The sequence below is a fragment of the Amblyraja radiata genome, chromosome 1, assembly GCF_010909765.2.
Source record: "Amblyraja radiata isolate CabotCenter1 chromosome 1, sAmbRad1.1.pri, whole genome shotgun sequence".
Classification (NCBI taxonomy): Eukaryota; Metazoa; Chordata; class Chondrichthyes; order Rajiformes; family Rajidae; genus Amblyraja; species Amblyraja radiata.
In genome coordinates, this window is record NC_045956.1 from 161,852,552 (window position 1) to 161,873,679 (window position 21,128).

The following is a 21,128-nucleotide window of genomic DNA, read 5'->3' on the forward strand; positions in this document are numbered from 1 at the left end:
CCTGGCTAATTTGGTGAGTTTTTGCCATCGATTAGAAATAACTAATGGAAAATATTTTCAGCATTCACATCAACAGACAATTTAGTTGTTTCAGTAAATTGATTCCTCAACTAACAATTGGATCACTTATAGTGACCCAAACATTGGTTGGTTAGTAAGTTTGTAATTGGCCCTAAATTGGTGAAATAGGGCACAATGAAGCAGATGAGGCAGCATCTCTGGAGACTGATTAGCCCGAAACATAACTGTGTTTCATGTGTCACACTGTTGCTCAACCTGATGAACAATTTCAGCATTTTACATTTGTTTAAATTAATTTAAATCTAATTATAAAGGCAGCCTAGTCCCAACAGGCAACTGAAGCTCCGGACACATTTGGTAGGTTCAAACATTTTTTTTTTTGCTTGAGCCTGATGAAGGTTCTTGACCTGAAACATCACCTGTTCATTCCTTCCACAGGTGCCGCCTAACCTGCTAGTTACCCCAGTACTTTGTGTTTTGCTCAAGATTCAAACATCTACAGATCCTTGATCTATTTTTCTATGTTGGTTGAAACAGTGAGTAGGAAGGAAAGCTTTGTTCAAAATGTATGGAACAAAGCAAATTGGAATAGTTCAGATGAGCTACAAATGATGAACTACAACAGATCAAATGATATTTTCCCATTCACATGCTTTAATGAAGACACGGCTCCAAAATATACAAAATATTTATTCAAACTCTGTTATTATGCATTTACACGTGGAGTAATATTATTTGCTTTTGGACAATGCAGTAGACACCATTCCATTAGCATGTTAGAAAACAAGGAATCATTCATACCAATGTTCAGAAGAGAAAAAATAATGTAATATAGACATGACATTAAGACACATTTGTCCAATAGCCCTACCGGTAGCAGCACAATGCAGCAGGAAGGTGCCAAATTCAGTTAACATGCCAAGTCAGCTGACCTAAGCCAAGGTTAATGATAATACTCTCTGGAGATATAAAAATGATTTCCCCACATTTTAGATAGTAATTGCTGCTGGGAGAAATATGTATGAAATCATAACATAACTTGGTTGACATCCTTTCTCCCTTTTGAAGAAAACACACAGTATAAATTCATAAATGATACATAGGGACGATACCCAACGCAAGGGAAAAAAATCCAACAGATAAATGACGTGGGGATATGGGTAAGAAAAAATATACTTTATTTAGAGTCAATAATGCAAAACAATAACTCTACAAAAAAGTTAAATTTCTGAAATGTTATTGGCATCAACAGTCATTGTAACTCACATGCAGTACTATGGATCAAACAAGGAATTAACTAATTGCACAAACCTCATGACACGACCGAGGGTTCATTGTTGGCTGGTATAACAATGACATTTTCACAAGAGTCAGCAGTTGATGAGCTATTTAAGAAGCTATGGCACACTTAAATGTCATCCACAATGTCCACTTACAAATAGACAATTCTTGTTAACCTTGATATAAACCTAATCAACCCAATGAGACAAATCAACATTGCATTAAAAAAATAGATAAACTCCACTGTTTTAGTCTTCTCAGCAAAGTTATAGGCTTATAGTGTGAAGTCAGAGATGCCTCTTGTTACGTTGCCAGTTAACACTTCATTTGAATAAATTCCCTTCGGACATCAAACTTTCCAGATTCTCCATCTTCTCAGCAAGAAGAAGATCAATTTTTTTCTAAAAAATAATTCAACATTATAAAATTATTCAATGTTATTTTGTCAGTAATCAAGTATTTTGTCAGTCAAGTCAGTAATCAAACAGTTTAACCTCTGGTTTCCAATGGTGCAATTTATTTTGTTTTTTATGTAATTTTCAGGATGCAGGCATTGCTAGCAAACAATTATTGTGCATTTCCAATTGTTTTCGAGGTGATAGAGAGTTACTTTCTTAAACTGTTGCAATCCTTCAAGTGAAGAAGGATGGCGGTGCCTGTCGGCAGCGGCCTCTGCAGTCTGTCTGTCTTTTTTTTCTTTTTGTCCTGTTAAGTGGATGTTTTGGTTTTAGTTTTTATATTATTTGTAGCTAAGTATATGTGGGGGGCGGGAGTGAGGGAGGGGGGGGAAACTTTTTAATCTCCTCCCTGTACAGGGACCCGACTTTTTCCTTGTTGAGTCTCCGTTGCCATTGTCTTAGTTTATTGGTTTCTTGGTCCTCCAAAATATTCCAAATGGAATTTAAACTGGAGGTGAGCCTAACATTGTGGGCCTAACATCGTGGAGCCGGCGGCCTCCAACCGGAATCGACCTGGGGCTCCAGTCGCGGAGCCTGCAGACTCACCATCGTGGAGCTGGCCGACTTCGGAGTGCGGAGCGCTGAGGTGGCGCGCGGCTGCAACCCGACTTCGGAGCTCGGGATTCACTGTGATGGATGTTTTGTGTGGAATCGTGTTAATTGTGTGTTTTGTTTTTTTTGTTTGATGATGACTGCAGGAACGCAATTTCGTTTGAAATTAAATGTTCAAATGAAAATAAACAATTCTGATTCTGAAGGTTCTCTGACAGTAGTCCTGGGTAAAGAGTTCCAGGATTTAAACCCAGGAACAATGAATGACCATTCACAAGTCAGAATGGACTGTTTTCAAACCAGTGCAAAGTATTTATTGGTATTGAGCAGCAAAGAGGCAATTGTAAGTAAATTTGGACATGGTCCTTGCGAGGTTGAAATTGTTTGGTATAGATCAAAACAAAAGTTTGGGGATATATCATAGAGATGTTTGAAGCCAAGTGGGATTTGCCATAATTTATAAGGAGAAAGTGTTTCTAGTGGCAGAAGGGTTGACAACCAGAATGTATGATTGGTCAAAAGGACCAGAGGCACTAGGTGGAAGAACAAAAAAGTTACATGCAAGTTGTTGAGGTTTAGAATGCACTGAAAGGTGAAATCCAAACTTTCATATATATTAAATGCCTTTCAGAACTTCAGGATATCTCAAATCACTTTATGGCCATTGAAATACTTTTGAAGTGTAGTGCAACATTGGACAAATGATAGCAAATTTACAGACACTACGCTCCCACAAATATCAAGCTAAAATGTTCTGATAATCTGTTACACTGATTTAGGTTGGATGGATAAATATTGTACGATTTGCTGGGGTTAATGCCATTGCTTCACAACAAGAGTACCTTGGGTTCGCTAATGAAGGGTGGTGGAATTCAATAACAATTGAGAGGAGAAATCTGATTAAGTATTTAGATAGGGGGCAAAAAAACCTATATCTGCGTGAAGAGCAATGAAACAGAACCAACTGGGTAACTTTCAAATGGGCATGAATATAATTCCTGATTCTCTATTAATTACCTTACACTTACTTATCTGCTTTTCCTTCCCTTTCACTCGAGGCATGCGTTCTCAGTCATTCAGCATGAAAACAGGCTTTTTGGCTCAACAAGCACACAATGACCAAAATTACCCATCTACGTTGGGTCCAACTGCTCACATTTGCCCCATATCCCTCTAAACCTTTCCTATCCATGTACCTCTCCAAATGTATTTTAAATGTTGTTATAGTACCTGCCTCAACTACCTCCTCTGGCTGCTCGTTACATATACCACCACCCTTTGTGTGGAAAAAGTTTCTCCTCAGGTTCCTATTACATCTTTTCCCACTCACAAACCTATTTCCTCTGATTCTTGAATCTCCCTGTCTGGGTAAAAGACTCTTCGAACATTTACCCTATCTATTCCATGTTTGGTTAAACTATCTTGGCTGCTAGCTTCATTAAACCTAGTACATTGGTTTTAATAGTTCTCTCTATACTTATCACATTTATTTATTTGTTGCAATATGGCTTTATCTTGCCAAGTGCCATATCTTTTAGCATTTACCCGTTATTCGATTAAAAGAAACATGTGCTTTATTCTTTCTCTTTCTTTCGTGTCATAAAATAAATTACTTTCATAGCTTTTGGTTCTAATGAAAGTATTCTGCCCTGCAACATTGTTTCCCTCTCCACAGATGCTGCCTGACCTGAAGAACATTTTTCAGATTGATTTCTAATTTAAGTTTTAGATAAGATAACCACTCACCAGCTCCAATTTTGTTTCTTCAACTTTCACTTTGGCAGCATAAAGATTCTGCAAAATAACAAATTACACAAACCCCCGTTAGAACTGAGATTTCATCAAAGAGTACAAAAGCAGATCAAGAGATGTATTGATGAAAAAATGTCAACTGCATTCCTTATCTTGCAGGCAGAAACAAATACAGGTACAATCCAAGGCACTTACAGGTGTCAGATCAAGGTAGGATTTCAGTTTTGCATTTAAAGATGCCACTTCCTTCTTTACATTTTCCAGTTTCTATAAAGAAAACACTGAACAATCAGTTTCAAAGGCTTTCACTCGCTAACAGTTCGATCTAAGCTTCTTTTACATTAGAAACCCATTTCCTATCAATGTTTGGGACAGAAACCAATCTGAAGTTTCCTCAGCACTGACTTATCATGCACCATGGACATCCAGCAAATTTAGTTCCAAATAGGTTTCAACTAGAAACATCAGCTGTCCATGTTCTCCAGAGATGCATCCTGACCAGCTGAGTTACTCCAGCACTTTGTGTCCTTTTAGGTTTCAACCATCTTACTGCCAGCCAACACACTAAAGGTCCAAGAAAAAGATGGACAAACAACTGGTTGAATTCTTAATTCTTTATCATAAAATCATTTAGCTGAAATACAGCTCCTGGTCCCTAAGTTCAATACACAGAAAACAAATGATTCCTCACGGGCCACAATACCATGGTAAAATTACTTCATCTGTCTATTTTAATCCTATTGCAAGCAATAGAAGTCAATTGCTGGGAAATGGAATTAAAATAGGTAGGTTCTTGATAGCTGACATAGTGAGCCTGCTTCCTTGCTGAATTACACCATAACTATAAAACCTACACAGGTCACATTTAATTATTTCAAATTATGTACATTCTTATACCTACCTCAGAGAGTTCCACCAATGATCGATGATTCAAACTTGGGTCAAACCCAACCTTCTTCAGCTCATTCTGTTAAAAGAAAATGAAGAATTCAAAACTGAAGAGAAGTAATAATTCAAAATAAGTTCCAGGAATCACTGGCAATAAAAACAAAAAAACTGCATGGGTAGTGGGGGGAAACAATAAATAACGTGAAAATTCAGGACTGCAGAGTTGAAAGTACCATATACTTATCCAAATGGAATAAATATACGATACGATAGAACTTTATTTATCCCAGGAGGGAAATTGATCTACCAACAGCCCTAAAACACAAAATACATGAAATTAAAGTGACGAGTGGAAAGGATTGGGGATGTGCAAAGATTGGGGAGGGGAGTCTGTTTTAGTCTACCCCATGACAGAAGGGGGAGGAGTTGTACAGTTTGATAGCCACAAGGAATGGTCTGTGGCACGGGCGGGGTCAAAAAGCTCTTCTTGAATCTGGAGGCCAGTTGTCAGGTTCCTCTACTTTCTTCCTGATAATGGCAGAGAGATAAGAGCAACGCCTGGTGATGTGGGTATTTGATGATATTAGCCACCATTTTGAGGCAGCTCCTCCTGTAGATCCCTTCGACGGTGAGGTCAATACCGTAATGGTCCAGGCAACGTCACCACTTTCTGCAGCCTCCAGAAACAATTGCAAAAAATGGTTCCAGGGTTATTACAATGTTAGAGGAAAGCAAGAAGAGAAAAATATGGAGGTATTTGTGCATAAATCTTTGATGATAATACAACGTATTAATCAACTGCTCAAAAAACTTACAGGACCATGGGCTCTAATTTGGAGTTGAGAAGTCAACAGGTTACACTGACCTTAAGTAAATGTAAATCAGCCAGAGCAGTTATAATACATGCCATTGTCATACCATATAACCATATAACAATTACAACACGGAAACAGGCCATCTCGACCCTTCTAGTCCGTGCCGAACACATAATCTCCCCTAGTCCCATATACCTGCGCTCAGACCATAACCCTCCATTCCTTTCTCATCCATATAACTATCCAATTTATTTTTAAATGATAAAAACGAACCTGCCTCCACCACCTTCACTGGAAGCTCATTCCACACAGCTACCACTCTCTGAGTAAAGAAGTTCGCCCTCATGTTACCCCTAAACTTCAGTCCCTTAATTCTCAAGTCATGTCCCCTTGTTTGAATCTTCCCTACTCTCAGTGGGAAAAGCTTCTCCACGTCAACTCTGTCTATCCCTCTCATCATTTTAAAAACCTCTATCAAGTCCCCCCTTAACCTTCTGCGCTCCAAAGAATAAAGCCCTAACTTGTTCAACCTTTCTCTGTAACTTAGTTGCTGAAACCCAGGCAACATTCTAGTAAATCTCCTCTGTACTCTCTCTATTTTGTTGACATCCTTCCTATAATTAGGCGACCAAAATTGTACACCATACTCCAGAATTGGCCTCACCAATGCCTTGTACAATTTTAACATTACATCCCAACTTCTATACTCAATGCTCTGATTTATAAAGGCCAGAACACCAAAAGCTTTCTTTACCACCCTATCTACATGAGATTCCACTTTCAGGGAACTGTGCACAGTTATTCCCAGATCCCTCTGTTCACCTACATTCTTCAATTCCCTACCATTTACCATGTACGTCCTATTTTGATTTGTCCTGCCAAGATGTAGCACCTCACACTTATCAGCATTAAACTCCATCTGCCATCTTTCAGCCCACTCTTCCAACTGGCATAAATCTCTCTGTAGACTTTGAAACTCTACTTCATTACCCGCAACCCCACCTATCTTAGTATCATCTGCATACTTACTAATCCAATTTACCACACCATCGTCCAGATCATTGATGTACATGACAAACAACAGTGGACCCAACACAGATCCCTGTGGCACCCCACTCGTCACTGGCCTCCAACCTGACAAACAACCATCCACCATTACTCTCTGGCATCTCCCATTCAGCCACTGTTGAATCCATCTTGCTATTCCACCATTAATACCCAACCATTGAACCTTCTTAACCAACCTTCCATGAGGAACCTTGTCAAAGGCCTTACTGAAGTCCATATACACAACATCCACTGCTTTACCCTCATCAATTTCCCGAGTAACATCTTCAAAAAATTCAAGAAGATTAGTTAAACATGACCTTCCAGGCACAAATCCATGTTGACTGTTCCTAATCAGACCGTTTATCCAGATGCTTATATATATTATATCTAAGTATTCTTTCCATTAATTTGCCCACCTGTTAATCTGACGTCAAACTAACAGGTCTATAATTGCTAGGTTTACTCTTAGACCCCTTTTTAAACAATGGAACAACATGCGCAGTACGCCAATCCGCCGGCCCTATTCCCGTTTCTAATGACATTTGAAATGTTTCTGCCATAGCCCCTGCTATTTCTACACTAACTTCCCTCAATGTCCTAGGGAATATCCTGTCCGGACCTGGAGACTTATCCACTTTTATATTTCTCAAAAGTGTCAGTACTTCCTCTTCTTTGATCCTCATAGTTTCCATAGCTACTCTACTTGTTTCCCTTACCTCACATAATTCAATATCCTTCTCCTTGGTGAATACCGAAGAAAAGAAACTGTTCAATATCTCCCCCATCTCTTTTGGCTCTGCAGATAGTTGGCCACTCTGACTCTCTAATGGACCAATTTTATCCCTCGTTATCTTTTTGCTATTAATATAGCGGTAGAAACCCTTCGGATTTACTTTTACCTTACTTGCCAAAACCGCTGCAATTGAGAGAGAAAAATGGCAAAGATTTGGTAAAATGGTTCCAAGGATGATGAATAACTTTTACATGGATAGACTGGAGAAGCTGAGATTACTTTCTTTGGAACAGATGAGCTTTGATGGATGTTTTCCTCTTACTTTATTCACAGGGTGTGGACATCACAATCAAGGTTGTAAATGTAATGTCTACTCCCAATTGCACGATGGTGTGACCCTGTATCTTCTTTCTTGAATTTCTCCATGTGTACAGCATAGTGACTGGTTGATTCAGCAAATCAAAATGCTCAGTAACAATTACCAAAAGTGATTAACACTGCCTGGTCCATCAAGGGTACTGATCATCCCACGACTGAAGGGATCTATAAAAGGCGCTGTCTCAGAAAGGCAGCCAGCATCATCAAGGACCCACACCATCTTGGCCATGCTCTTATTTCACTCCAGCCGTCAGGAAGAAGGTATAGGAGACTGAAACCTATAACGTCCACGTTAAGGAACAGCTTCTTCCCAACCACCACTACAAACTACAACTAAACTCTCAACTATGAACTGTCTTGATTGTACTAGGACTTCAGGCTTTGTTTTGGATTTTGTTTGCACCGTATTAGTTTTTTTAGGTTTTTTAGATCCTTGGTCATGTTTATCTGAATTTAAGATGTACTGTTGAAGAAATGCAATGCATTTTGTTGAGTCAAGTGGGAGTCAAGAGTGTTTAATTGTCATATGTACCGACAATGGAACAATGAATAAATACAACAGTTTCAACACAATTCTCTGGATGCTTTCAAGAGCCTGGAGCGGTATTTCCTGAGGGGACCGCCCGGAGCATCGGCGGCGGCGGCGGCTGCGGGTCCGAGGAGCGAGGGGACCGCCCGGAGCCTCGGCATCGGCATCGGCGGCGGAGCTGCGGGTGTGAGGACGGCGGTGCAGCGCTGGAGCGCCATTGCGGGGCGGGCGGTGCCTTGCCTGGGTCGCTGCGCTGGAACTCCGGTGAGCTGGGACCAGCGTTAAAAACATTGCGGAGTGCGGGCGGCGGCGCTGAACTTTACATCGGGAGCCTGGGATCTCGCGACGAGATCGCCAGTTGAGCTCCATTCGGCGCGGCCTTGTCGGCTCCGGAAGCCACGGTCTCGAGTAGGGAGGCGGCCGTTCCAGGGTTCCCATGCCGCTGAGAGGACTCTCCCGACGCCGGAACATCATCACCCGGCGAGGACGGCCTGGAACATCGGGCCTCCGTAGAGGCAACTGTGGAGGCCTCAATAGGCCCGACTATGGGTGGACATTGGGGATGGGACTGGACTTTGTGCCTTCCCCCATAATGGGAACCATTGTGGGGGGATGTTTTTATGTTAAAGCTATTTATTATTGTTATGTTCGTATTCTTTTTTATGTGCTGCATTGGCAAAAGGAATTTCACTACATCTAGGGTATGTGACAATAAATCAGCCTTTGACCTTTGAGAGTTAGATAGAGTTCTTAAAGATAGTGGAGTCAAAGTATATGAGGAGAAGGCATGAACAGGGTACTGATTGTGGATGATCAGCCATGATCACAGTGAATGGCGGTGCTGGCTCGAGGGCAAATGGCCGACTCCTACTCCTATTGTCTATTGTCTGATAAATGCTTAAAATGACATGATTGTATTGCAATAAAACAGGTTGCTTTGACTGGAAAGAATTGACAGCATTCCATCACTTTCCTGACTAATGCTGTGCAAGTAGTCGTAAAACTTTAAGAAGTCAGGACACAAGTTACTTGTCACAGAATAGCCAGCCTCTGACCTCCTCCAGCAGTCACTATATTCAAATAGCTAATATATTTAGTTGTTTCTGGTGACCTCCCAAGATATTAATCGTGGCAGTACGGCTGAAAGGCTGTGTTTGATTCGCTCTTGTTGAAGATAATCATTGTCTGGCACTTGCGTGACATAATATGGCTTGCCATTTATCACCACAAGCCTGAATGTTGACCACGTTTTGATTGAAGCTGGCAATGGGCTGCTTCATTAGACTGGATCCAATAAAAATGAAATAATCAAAAATCATGATCTCATGAGAAGGTTCAGAGGGGTGTTGGTGGAACAGAATTTGGAAAATAAACATGTATGAGGTAGCTAAGGACAATAGTTAGACACTTTCCATCATTAAGAGTTTTGTCCATTTACACTGTCCTCTAATAAAGGATCTTTGGCCTTAAACATTAATTCTGCTTCTATTTCAACACAAGCTGTGTAAGCTGCTGAGTGCTGCATTCTGTCTTTGTTCCATTGTCCTCAATTTTATTTAATTTTCAATTTCATAAATGCTCTTGGCTGTCGTGGAACTGTGCATGGGTTAGCACAACTTAGTCACATTGTTGACAACCTATCCTAATTAAATTGAATTTGAATTTCCTTTATTATCATTCAAAACAAGTTTGAACAAGATTTCGTGCCATGCAGTCATGACTGAAAAAAAGCAACAAAACACACAATGGACATAGTTGACAGCAAGATCATGGGTTTTAAATGGCTTGGTTCAACTTGTTCTGGTTTTTATGGATGGGACATCTTTATTCCGATACACATGTGGGGGAAAAAAAACACCTCTCATGGCCAGGACCATTCTGCTACACTTTTTGTATACTTTCACAATGTCTCAAAGCTGCAGTGAGCAGAATTGGCTCAGCCAGTGTTTTATAAACAATCGACATGACCTTTTTGCTTTTATGCTGTGTATGAAACGCAGGATCCTGTAAGCATTTTTTACTTGCTTGCAATCCTAACCTCAGCCATTTAATGCATAAGAAACAACAAAGATATACCGTGAAGGGAGAGGTGGGGGACGACATTAATGCTCTCCCTCGTAGCCTGGTGGCTTTTGACGACCATCTGCAAACATCCAAAAATTGATAATGTGTTTGGTGAGGTCCCAGGTTATTTTTTTATTCCAGAATAGTGATAGTGATATCTACTCGGAGAAGACAACAGAACCTTGGCCCAGCCCAACATCACTATAATACATCAACGGGAAGGCTCCATTTTAAAACTCAGGAATAAAAGCATTGTAGCAAATGTATTGATAACATTTGTCCTCCCTGATTTTAGCACTTTAAATGCAACACAAACAAGTTTTGTATTTCCTCTTGAAGTGAAAATAAAACTCAAACTACACCGATTCTAAACAGAGTATTTCAGCAGGGATCTGGAGCATGATTGGCAGTCTAATGTGAAGTAAAATTCTGGGCCTCTTGAGTCGCAAAAATTCCCAGATTCATTAACCCTTTCTCACTTGAAAAAAAGTGTGTGTGTGTCATTTTGCCTGTGAAACATATCTCCTCGAAAACCAGACCCAAAAACGCGGCGATTTTTTCATCTTTCTGTAGGCATTTAACTTATGATTTCAGAAATCCACTCCTCTCTAAATTTGCTCAATTATTTCCCCAGATTTTGAATAAAGTTGTTCACGAAACTCAATTTAAAAAAAATTATCGGCGCTTGCCAGCTGCTGACGTCACAATGCCCACCAATCGAGGCCCACCTGCCTCCTGGCCCCGCCGCTGTGGATTAATGCAGCTGCTGTCAACGCACATGCGCAGTTTTACACGAGGTACGTTCGCCCACCCCCACCCCCCCATTCTTCAAAAAGCGCAGAAAGATCAAGAAAGTTCTGCAGAACAAAGATTCTACTGCTCAGCTCCGCTATAGGAGCTTTGATCTCAGGGTCACCTCACGCGCTGAAACTTCTCCACGCTGCCTGTGCAGCTCTTGAAGCCCCGCCCTTCCCACGCCTGCCCCCATTGCAGCTGTGGGTTTACAGTCAGAGGCCGCTTCTGTCTCTCCGCATTTCGCAGCGCACTCCCGTGCCCGGCCCCCCTCCCCCCCCCCCCCCCCCCTCACCTTCTCACCTCCTCCCCCCCTCTCCTCCCTACCCGTCACAGGGGACGACCTTCTCTCTGTGGAGGCCCGATCGTCTGTCCCCCCCGGCCCGGCTCTGTCACGCTGGTGGGTGCGCTTCCCTTAGCGGAAGCAACGATCGGCTGGTCCCCCCGCTGCTTTTCACCGTCCTTCCACCGAGCTGCCGTCCCGTCCCGCCCCTCTCCTCTCTCTCTCTCCCCCCCTCTCTCTTTCCCCCTTCTCCTCTCTCCCTCTCCCTCTCTCTATTCCCTCTATCTCCCCTCCCTCACTCCCTCCTCCTTCTCTCTCTCTCCCCTTCCTCTCACCCACCCCCCTGCCCTCCCCCACCCTCCCTCCCCTAAACCCCCTTCCCCCTCCCCTCCACCCTTCCCTCCACCCCCTCCCCTACCACCCCACCCCCACCCTTCCCTTCCCTCAGTCCCCCTCTCTCTCCTCCTCTCTCTACTCCCATCTCTCTATCCCCTCCTCCTCTCCTCCTGTCTCTTGCCCTTCTGTCTCTGCCTCTCTCTCTCTCCCCATTCTCTCTCTGCCCTCATTCTCCACCCCCCAACCCCCCCTCTCTAGACGCGCCTGCTTGTTGGGGGCTATGCGTCAGTGGATTGGGCGGTTATGGGGTGAAAGGAGCAAATTAATAATATTAATATAATATCAAGGGGGGTAGTTAGTGTGTGTGTGGGGGCGATTAGAGATTGAGGGGTGGGGGGGCACGATATCACAGGTGAGGGCTGGTTCCCGAACGCAATACTCCACCACTCACCCATAGGTCCCAATATTCACCACTCCCTAGTGAGGGGGGGGGGGGGTGGAGGGTGGTTGGGATGGAGAGGGGGGGAGAGGGCGGATGGGTCCCTCCCTCTCTGCCCCCCTCCCTCTCTGTCCCCCCTCCCTCCCTGCCACCCCCACCCCCCCCCCTCTAGGGAGTGGTGAATATTGGGACCTGTGGGTGAGTGGTGGAGTATTGCGTTCGGGAACCAGCCCTCACCTGTGATATCGTGCCCCCCCACCCCTCAATCTCTATCCCCCCACTCTCTAGCCATGCCTGCGCAGTTGGGGGTTATGCGTGAGTGGATAGGGCGGGGGATGGGGTAGGAGCAAATGAATAGTATTAATTGAATATCAAGGTGGGGTTAGTGTGTGTAGGGGGTGGTTAGTGTGTGTGTGACACCGAAGGCCGCCTCCCACCCCCCCCCCCTCCACGTTGAGGAGACCAACGTCCAACTGACTAGACCAAGTCCCCCTTGGTCTAGTCACTCTTAAAACTATGGCACCAACCTCTAAATTTTTGCTCAATTGGCTCCATTCTTTCATCTTTTTTACAAAGAAATCCATATTCTGTTTTTTATTCTCTGCCTTTGTGTTCTGTTCCATGACATCATGATCTATCTTCTGTAAATCCCTTAAAACAAGAAAGATGATTGTAATTCTACATCTTTCACCCCCATCAGCTCTAATGAAAGGAACACTTTTCACATGTTCGCTTTAGGGTGACCATTGGTGTTGTGGTTAGCGAGGAAACTTTTCCAAATCTACAGCAGGATATAGATCAGATAGAAATTTGAGCAAAACATTGGCAATTAATTTAATTCTGACAAGTGCAAAATTATGCATCTTGTGTTGTCAAACAGGGAGAGGATACATTTGGTAGGACATGAAGGAAGGTTGATGAAGAGGGACTTTGGGGACCAAGTCCATAGTTCCATGAAAATGGCAGCATGAGCAGGTAGGTAGGTGAAGGTGGCATATATCATGCTTGCCTTCCAAAGGTCAGGTCATAAGATACACAAGTTGGTCATTGTGTGGCAACATCACAACACTGGTTAGACCGTACATGCCGTATTCTGTGCCGTTCTGGTTGCCACATCATAGGAAGGATTTGGTTACACTGGAGAGATTTCAGGAGATTTTCACTGAGATGTGGCCGACATTGGGTTAGATAGGTGGAGCTCATTTTCCCTGGAGTAAAGGGAGGCTGAGGGGGTGAATCGTATGTGTATCTAAGAGGCATAAATAGAATCTTTTTGCCATCATTTGGTATCAAAAACAAGCGGCCATAGGTTTAAGTGAAAGGAAGTTTTAAAGGGACTTTAAAATAACTTTTTTGTGGGAAAAATATCAGTGTGTCATTGTTTTCTGGCCTGAGGAGGAGGTGCACCAAGATATAATTGTTACGTTTAAAAAGTATTTACACAAGCAATTGAGTATACAACGTATAAAAGGATGCAGACCTAGTGTAGGCAAATTAGATCAGTGTAGAAGGGTAAAAAGCCTGTTTCTGTGCTGTACAATTCTATGACTACATGCTAAATTAGTACAGGTGCACAACCTTTTATCCGAAGATCCAAATAACGAAAACCTCCGAATAGCGGCCATTTTTTCGGTCCTTGAAGAAAGGTCCTTGAAAACGTTCACCGAGGGCGGCCCGCAGAGGTGACAGCGGAACCTCCGGTCGGTCCTCGAAGAAAGGGGAACTAAATCCCCATTCATAAAAGAGAAGGTGAGGGTATATTGTGCGGGAGGGTTAATAATTGACAATATGCTGCTGCCTGCCCGCTGAGTTAAAAAGTTCCCACGGTAGACTCACGAAACACAGTGTTTCGTGAGTCTTGCGTGGGAACTTTTTAACTCAGCGGGCAGGCAGCAGCAGATTGTCGCTCGCTTCAGTTTCACCCCACCTACACCCATCTGCTTCCCGGCCATGTGTGTGACCCCTTCCCTCCCCTCTCCAGCTCCCCGCCCATTGCACCGGCGCGGGGGCTTTGCACTGTCTTCACGTCGGTGATGCCAGCAGGACAGTGCCAGTCACCGGAGACGTCAGGACCAACGGGACACCGACCCCCAGGCCCACTGCAAGCACGGAGATCCCAGAGACCCACAGCCAACAGCAGCCCAGCCCAGCCCCGCTCCAACTACAGAGGGACCTGGGTTGCGGATGACGGGGCGCAGCTCGGGGCGTCGTAGGGGCCCATCGGGGAGCGGGTTCCTGTTGGTCCTGACGTCTCCGGCCACCTGCCATCCTCCGGGAGCTGTACCGCCCTTGCAGGAGAGTGGGGTTGTTTGCAGTTGCAGAGGGAGGGGGCAAGGGCGGTACAGTTCCCAGTCTCAGCTCCAGTCCAGGGGGGTGGCCGGAGACGTCAGGACCAACGGGACACCGACCCCCAGGCCCACTGCGAGCACGGAGATCCCAGAGACCCACAGCCAGCAGCAACTCCAGCCCAGCCCCGCTCCAACTCCAGAGGAACACGTAGGGGCAGAAGCTGATGGTGTGCAAGGTACGTCTTGTTCTTGGGGTGGCGGATGAGGGGGCGCAGCTCGGGCTGTGGGCAAACTGCCACTTGTCGCCGTAGCGGCCCATTGGGGAGCGGATTCCTCTGGAGTTGGAGGGGGGGGGGGGGGGGGGTTATTGTGCTGTTTGATCGCCCCCTGCTATCCCAGGGACAGGGAGACACAGCGGCTTTTTAGACTGGTGGGCAATCACTTCCAAAGTTCTGCCCACACAGTCAGTACACCTCTCCTACACTGCATTTCATACAAACATTTATTCTGCAAGAAAAAACTACATTGAAGACTCAAACTCGCGACCGAGTTTACTGCCGCGATCAAGGCGCAAACTCGCGACCTTGCGGATATGAGCCGAGCACTCTACCACTGAGCCAGCCATTAAAATCTACGCTAAAAAATTTCCATTCCGAAGACCGACAAATTCTGAATTACGAAAAGTGTCTGGTCCCAAGGCTTTCGGATAAAAGGTTGTGCACCTGTATAGTGGTACATCTTTAACTTAATTACAAAGCCTATTGTCACAAGATTTTTATGCTTAAAAACATGTTATTTTACAGTTTTAGACTAATTTACAACAGGCCAGTGGTTCAGTAAACAGTGGTCTGGTTGCTTGGGTATATACTGCACTCTTCCTTTTGGTTTTGGGGCGGAGGCCGAACTACTTCTTGCGTGTGGGACTGAGACAGAGTCTCTCTTGCACTGCCATTCACCTAATTCCATTCCTCACTAGGCAATTAGCACAAGAGCCGTAGCTCTAATTACTCCTCCTCCCACTCCCTTACCACCAGTGATCTCATTAATTACTATTTTAATTAACAGGCTCTCCTTCAAGTACATCTGAAACATAACATCCATCACTCTCTCCTTAACCTGCTGCTTCTGATCTGTTTCGCTACTAGTCCAAGATCCAGTACTGAATGGACAGGGATTTCCTCCAGTTAAATTCTGGAGAAAGTGCTATCAATAACCTTATTACTTTCCTTTGCCAATCAAAGAGAATCAGAATCAGAATCACACTTTATTCGCCAGATATTTTGCAACATACGAGAAATGTAATTGGCCAGGTCAGTCATACAACAATACAATACAATTTACAGTCATACAATTAAAAGCAACAGATTACTCAAAAACACATTTTAACATGAACATCCACCACAGTGACTCCTACACATTCCTCACTGTGATGGAAGGCGAAATAAAGTTCAAGTCCTTCCCTTAGTTCTTCCTAGGTCATGGGCCTCAAGCCCCCATTGTCGGGAGGATCTTGACTCCCGGGCCCTCCGCGTTGAGGCGATCAGCTCCTGCATCGGGGGGTGTCAGCTCCCCCCGCGGCGGGCGATCGAACCTCACGTCGGGGCTGGTCGAACCTTCTGCGACGTTGGAGCTTCCCGACTAGCCTCTCCCGACTGCGAGCTTGATGGTAAAGTCTGCGGTGGCTGCGGTGGGAGCGATCCCAGGCAAGGGATCAGCTCCGATGTTAAGTCTGCACCCTGCGATAGGGCTCAAAGTCAGTCCGAGGAGACTTCCAGCTCCATCGATGGAAGGCCGCAGAGCGCCCGGAGAATGTGATCCGAAAATTAATCACATTTCCGGCAAGGTAAGAACTTGAAAAAAAGTTTCCCTCGATCCCCTCCCCCCTCCCCGACATAAAACAAACGGAAAGAACATTAAAACAAACTTTTAACACACTAAAAAATAACAAAAGGAATGAAAAAACAAACAGACTGCCGGCAGGGCAGCCATCACCCCGGCGCCCCTGGTGGAGTGAACCTAATTGTCGCGAATGTCTCCAATTGCAGCTCCCTCTTATCTACCTCAGTACCATCCAACTCCACTCAAGTCGCCTTCCCCCTAAAATCCACATTCACATTTATAATCTCCACATTCAAATATATAAAAGCTCCAATAGATCCAACTTTATACTATCTTGAAAGCAAACTGCCTTCTGAACTGTAACACACGTCATTTCCATTCATTTGTAATCTGCATTCACTGAACTGCACTGGCTTTAGTAAAACACTAGACCAAGTGGGACCCGTTGGGTCCCTGTCACACAGGAGGCCTGGTCCCCCAATGGAACCCATTCCCCAATGCAATATTCCACCACTCACCCATAGCCCCCAACTACATATATATATTCAAATATATAAAAGCCCCCCCCCCCCCCCCCACTGCTCTAGATGTCAGCTGCTCTACATCGGTGAGACCAAGCGTAGATTTGGCGATCGGTTCGCATTAACCTACCTGATCTCCCGGTGGCTCAGCACTTCAACTCCCACTCCCATTCCGAATCCGACCTTTCTGTCCTGGGCCTCCTCCATGGCCAGAGTGAGGACCACCATAAATTGGAGGAGCAGCACCTCATATTTCACTTGGGCAGTTTGCACCCCAGCGGTATGAACATTGACCTCTCTAATTTTAGGTAGTCCCTGCTTTCTCCTCCCCTTCTCAGCTCTCCCTCAGCCCACTGTCTCCACCTCTTCCTTTCTTCTTCCCGCCCCCCCCCCCCCCCACCCTCACATCAGTCTGAAAAAGGGTCTCGACCTGAAACGTTGCCTATTTCCTTCTCTCCATAGATGCTGCCTCACCCGCTGAGTTTCACCAGCATTTTTGTCTACATTCAATTTTCCAGCATCTGCAGTTCCTTCTTAAACATAGCCCCCAACTGCTCATTTCCCCTTATTCACCCTCCCTCTTTTTAAACTTAAAAGAAAATCCAATCGCACTTGCTGCCAGGAAAAAAAATCCAATTACGCTTGTTGCCAGGACTCATTGTCCTGTGATTTGCAACACTGTAGCATGTAGGGCGGCAATTGGATTTGGATTTTTTGTAGTGAGAAGTTAAGTGAAAAGTTAAAATTTTAAAGTTTTAAATGTGAATAACTTGTAAAACATACCATAAATCTGAACGTAACTTTGATACAACACCGTTTTTCCGTAATTCAGGGCATGAATCGTAGAGACGCGCACGCGCACACACACACAGAGACAAGATGAGAGTTTTAGTAATATGTAGATTGATTCAGTTTTCAAATTCTCATCTTTTTTAATTAGTGCATTGGGCTCAATTTCATTCATCCTATAACCTCCATCAGTTCTACAATCTTTAACATCACTGACCTTTATTCTGTGGAACCCAGATTGGACATGTGAACAAAGTCCAACTTAAATATCTCCACTTTCGCTTTAATCAGTTTTTCTTTAAATCTTCCCTACTTTTCCAAGTCATGTTTAATATATTTATTTGTAGCACGATGTTAAATTTTCTTTAATTTGAAATGAAGCCTATGAAGCGCTTAGGATGACAATTTCAACATTGTCATTAAGCTATCACTGAACACTATCCCCAAGGGTCTGAAGAAGGGTCTCGACCCGAAACGTCGCCTATTTCCTTCGCTCCATAGATGCTGCCTCACCCGCTGAGTTTCTCCAGCATTTTAGTCTACATCCCCAAGAGACACTCACATAATAAAATAATTGGGAAATAGAACATCTTCACACTAATTGGTCATGATGAGGCACTTTCAATTGTGTTATGAATACAGTAGCTCTGCAAATGGCTGTGGTCTGATTGATGCAAGAGACTTAGTTCCGGGGTAAGAGGTGCCACTACTTCTAGTGGAGAGATATTTTCATTGCAATAATACAATCTCAATCCCAAACAATCAAACATTTACCCTCTGCTCTTCCACCGTCCCTCAGGATCCAACTATGAAAGCCTACCCAGATTTTTGTCCAGAAAATCTTTTTAAACTACTTCCATCGATTACTTTTTCACACCGCCATAATTTAATTTGTTTAAATTTGAGATCCCAGTTTTAGACTTAACCACGTCACACTCAGACTGAATACAAAATTCCAACATGATATGATTTGTCTGCCACAGAGGAAGCCTTTCACTGATGAAGTCATCAGTCTAAGACATCAACCGTTTCTGTCTTCAACTGTATTATTTGAGTGAAGTGCTTTGGAACAGCCTGACAGTGCAAATATAAAATAAGTGTACTCTTATATACTCCTAAATTACTGTTGCAAATCACTATATAATGAACTAGTTGATCAGCAAATAAGGTTATAGTGACTGAAGTCATATTCAATGTTTTTTAAAGTATATTTGGAAACATCTACTTTTGAGCATCACTTTTGCAAATTTACAGTGATCAATTAAATCAAATCTATTCACGATGTGAGATTCGTGCAACATTTTTTACAATTCAATCCATTCTTCAATCAGAAAAAACGTAAGCCAGTGGGTTTGCTAATGATTTATACTGCAGAAGCATGGTTTTAATTGATGTGTCATGCCAAACGTCACTTGTCATGAAGGTGATACATAGGGCCAGTGAGGGTGTGGGAAGGGCAATGGAAATAAACAAACATCAGCTCCTTGATACTCACGCCTGCAGAGACTTTTCCAGCATGATGCTTTCAGTCAGTTTCTTTGACAGTTCACTAAGAATTTCTCTTTGACTTCTGTTTTCTGATGTTAAACGGTCAGATGTCAAGTCGTCTATTGCAAGCATAAAGCTTAAAAAAAAAAAAAATGTTATAAAACAGCTAAATAATGCAAGGCAGTCTCTGATTCAGACCAATGCTAGTCAAATCTATCCTGCTGGAAATATGTACGTGCATAGCAAAAAAATCAGAGAATAGATTGGATTGCTCTATTATACCCAACAACAAACCAGCTCCTCAGCACTCACCATTAACTGGATAGTTTTTTCAAACAGTCAACACATATACGAGGGGGCTGAATGGCCTTTCTCTGTGCTGTATGATGCTCCTATTCTAATTTGTACAAAACTGAAATACTGACAGAACCATTTCTCTCCAACAGTCTGTATTTTAAATTGAAAAATCAGGGAAAAAATAGCACACTTTGGTTCGCACAATAATAAACTAAACTTAATAGCATTAAGATAGACATCTTATCCTGCCCTACATTCATCTAAAAATCTTTGAAGAACTTGGATTTAAAATCTATTGCACAGTTAAATTTTAATGTACACTGCAGTCGGTGTAAATACCCTTGGTCACTAAGTTGTTCATGCACTTTGTCAGTCACAGATTTGGGTTAATTTCCTGTTGCAAATCACTATATAATGAACTATATAATGAACTAGACTTTCAGAAGGCTTTCGACAAGGTCCCACATAAGAGATTAGTATGCAAACTTAAAGCACACGGTATTGGGGATCAGTATTGATGTGGATAGAGAACTGGCTGGCAGACAGGAAGCAAAGAGTAGGAGTAAACGGGTCCTTTTCAGAATGGCAGGCAGTGACTAGTGGGGTACCGCAAGGCTCAGTGCTGGGACCCCAGCTATTTACAATATATATTAATGATCTGGATGAGGGAATTGAATGCAACATCTCCAAGTTTGCGGATGACACGAAACTGGGGGGCAGTGTTAGCTGTGAGGAGGATGCTAGGAGGCTGCAAGGTGACTTGGATAGGTTGGGTGAGTGGGCAAATGCATGGCAGATGCAGTATAATGTGGATAAATGTGAGGTTATCCACTTTGGTGGCAAGAACAGGAAAGTAGACTATTATCTGAATTGCGGCTGATTAGGAAAAGGGGAGATGCAACGAGACCTGGGTGTCATGGTACACCAGTCATTGAAAGTAGGCATGCAGGTGCAGCAGGCAGTGAAGAAAGCGAATGGTATGTTAGCATTCATAGCAAAAGGATTTGAGTATAGGAGCAGCGAGGTTCTACTGCAGTTGTACAGGGTCTTGGTGAGACCACACCTGGAATATTGCGTACAGTTTTGGTCTCCTAATCTGAGGAAAGACATTCTTGCCATAGAGGGAGTACAGAGAAGGTTCACCAGACTGATTCCTGGGATGGCAGGACTTTCATATGAAGAAAGACTGGATAGACTCGGCTTGTACTCGCTAGAATTTAGAAGATTGAGGGGGGATCTTATAGAAACTTACAAAACTCTTAAGAGGTTGGACAGGCTAGATGCAGGAAGATTATTCCCGATGTTGGGGAAGTCCAGAACAAGGGGCCACACAGTTTAAAGATAAGGGGGAAGTCTTTTGGGACCGAGATGAGAAAAACATTTTTCACTCAGAGAGTGTGGAATCTGTGGAATTCTCTGCCACAGAAAGTAGTTGAGGCCAGTTCATTGGCTATATTTAAGAGGGGGTTAGATGTGGCCCTTGTGGCTAAAGGGATCAGGGGGTATGGAGAGAAGGCAGGTACAGGATACCGAGT

The 21,128-nt window shown here is 43.6% G+C and overlaps 1 protein-coding gene across 1 annotated transcript in view; it reads right to left on the minus strand.

The window, feature by feature from the left end:
* Positions 1-654: 654 nt before the first annotated feature.
* Positions 655-21,128, minus strand: part of haus1 (HAUS augmin like complex subunit 1) — a 42,209-nt gene continuing 21,735 nt past the window's right edge. The window contains exons 4-9 of the mRNA XM_033034335.1: positions 19,304-19,432; positions 12,899-13,022; positions 4,966-5,031; positions 4,260-4,331; positions 4,059-4,106; positions 655-1,703 (exon numbers count right to left, since the gene is read on the minus strand). Of these exons, the coding sequence (XP_032890226.1) occupies positions 1,626-1,703; positions 4,059-4,106; positions 4,260-4,331; positions 4,966-5,031; positions 12,899-13,022; positions 19,304-19,432 (517 nt within the window). The 3' untranslated portion in view covers positions 655-1,625. The remainder of the gene's footprint in view (positions 1,704-4,058; positions 4,107-4,259; positions 4,332-4,965; positions 5,032-12,898; positions 13,023-19,303; positions 19,433-21,128) is intronic.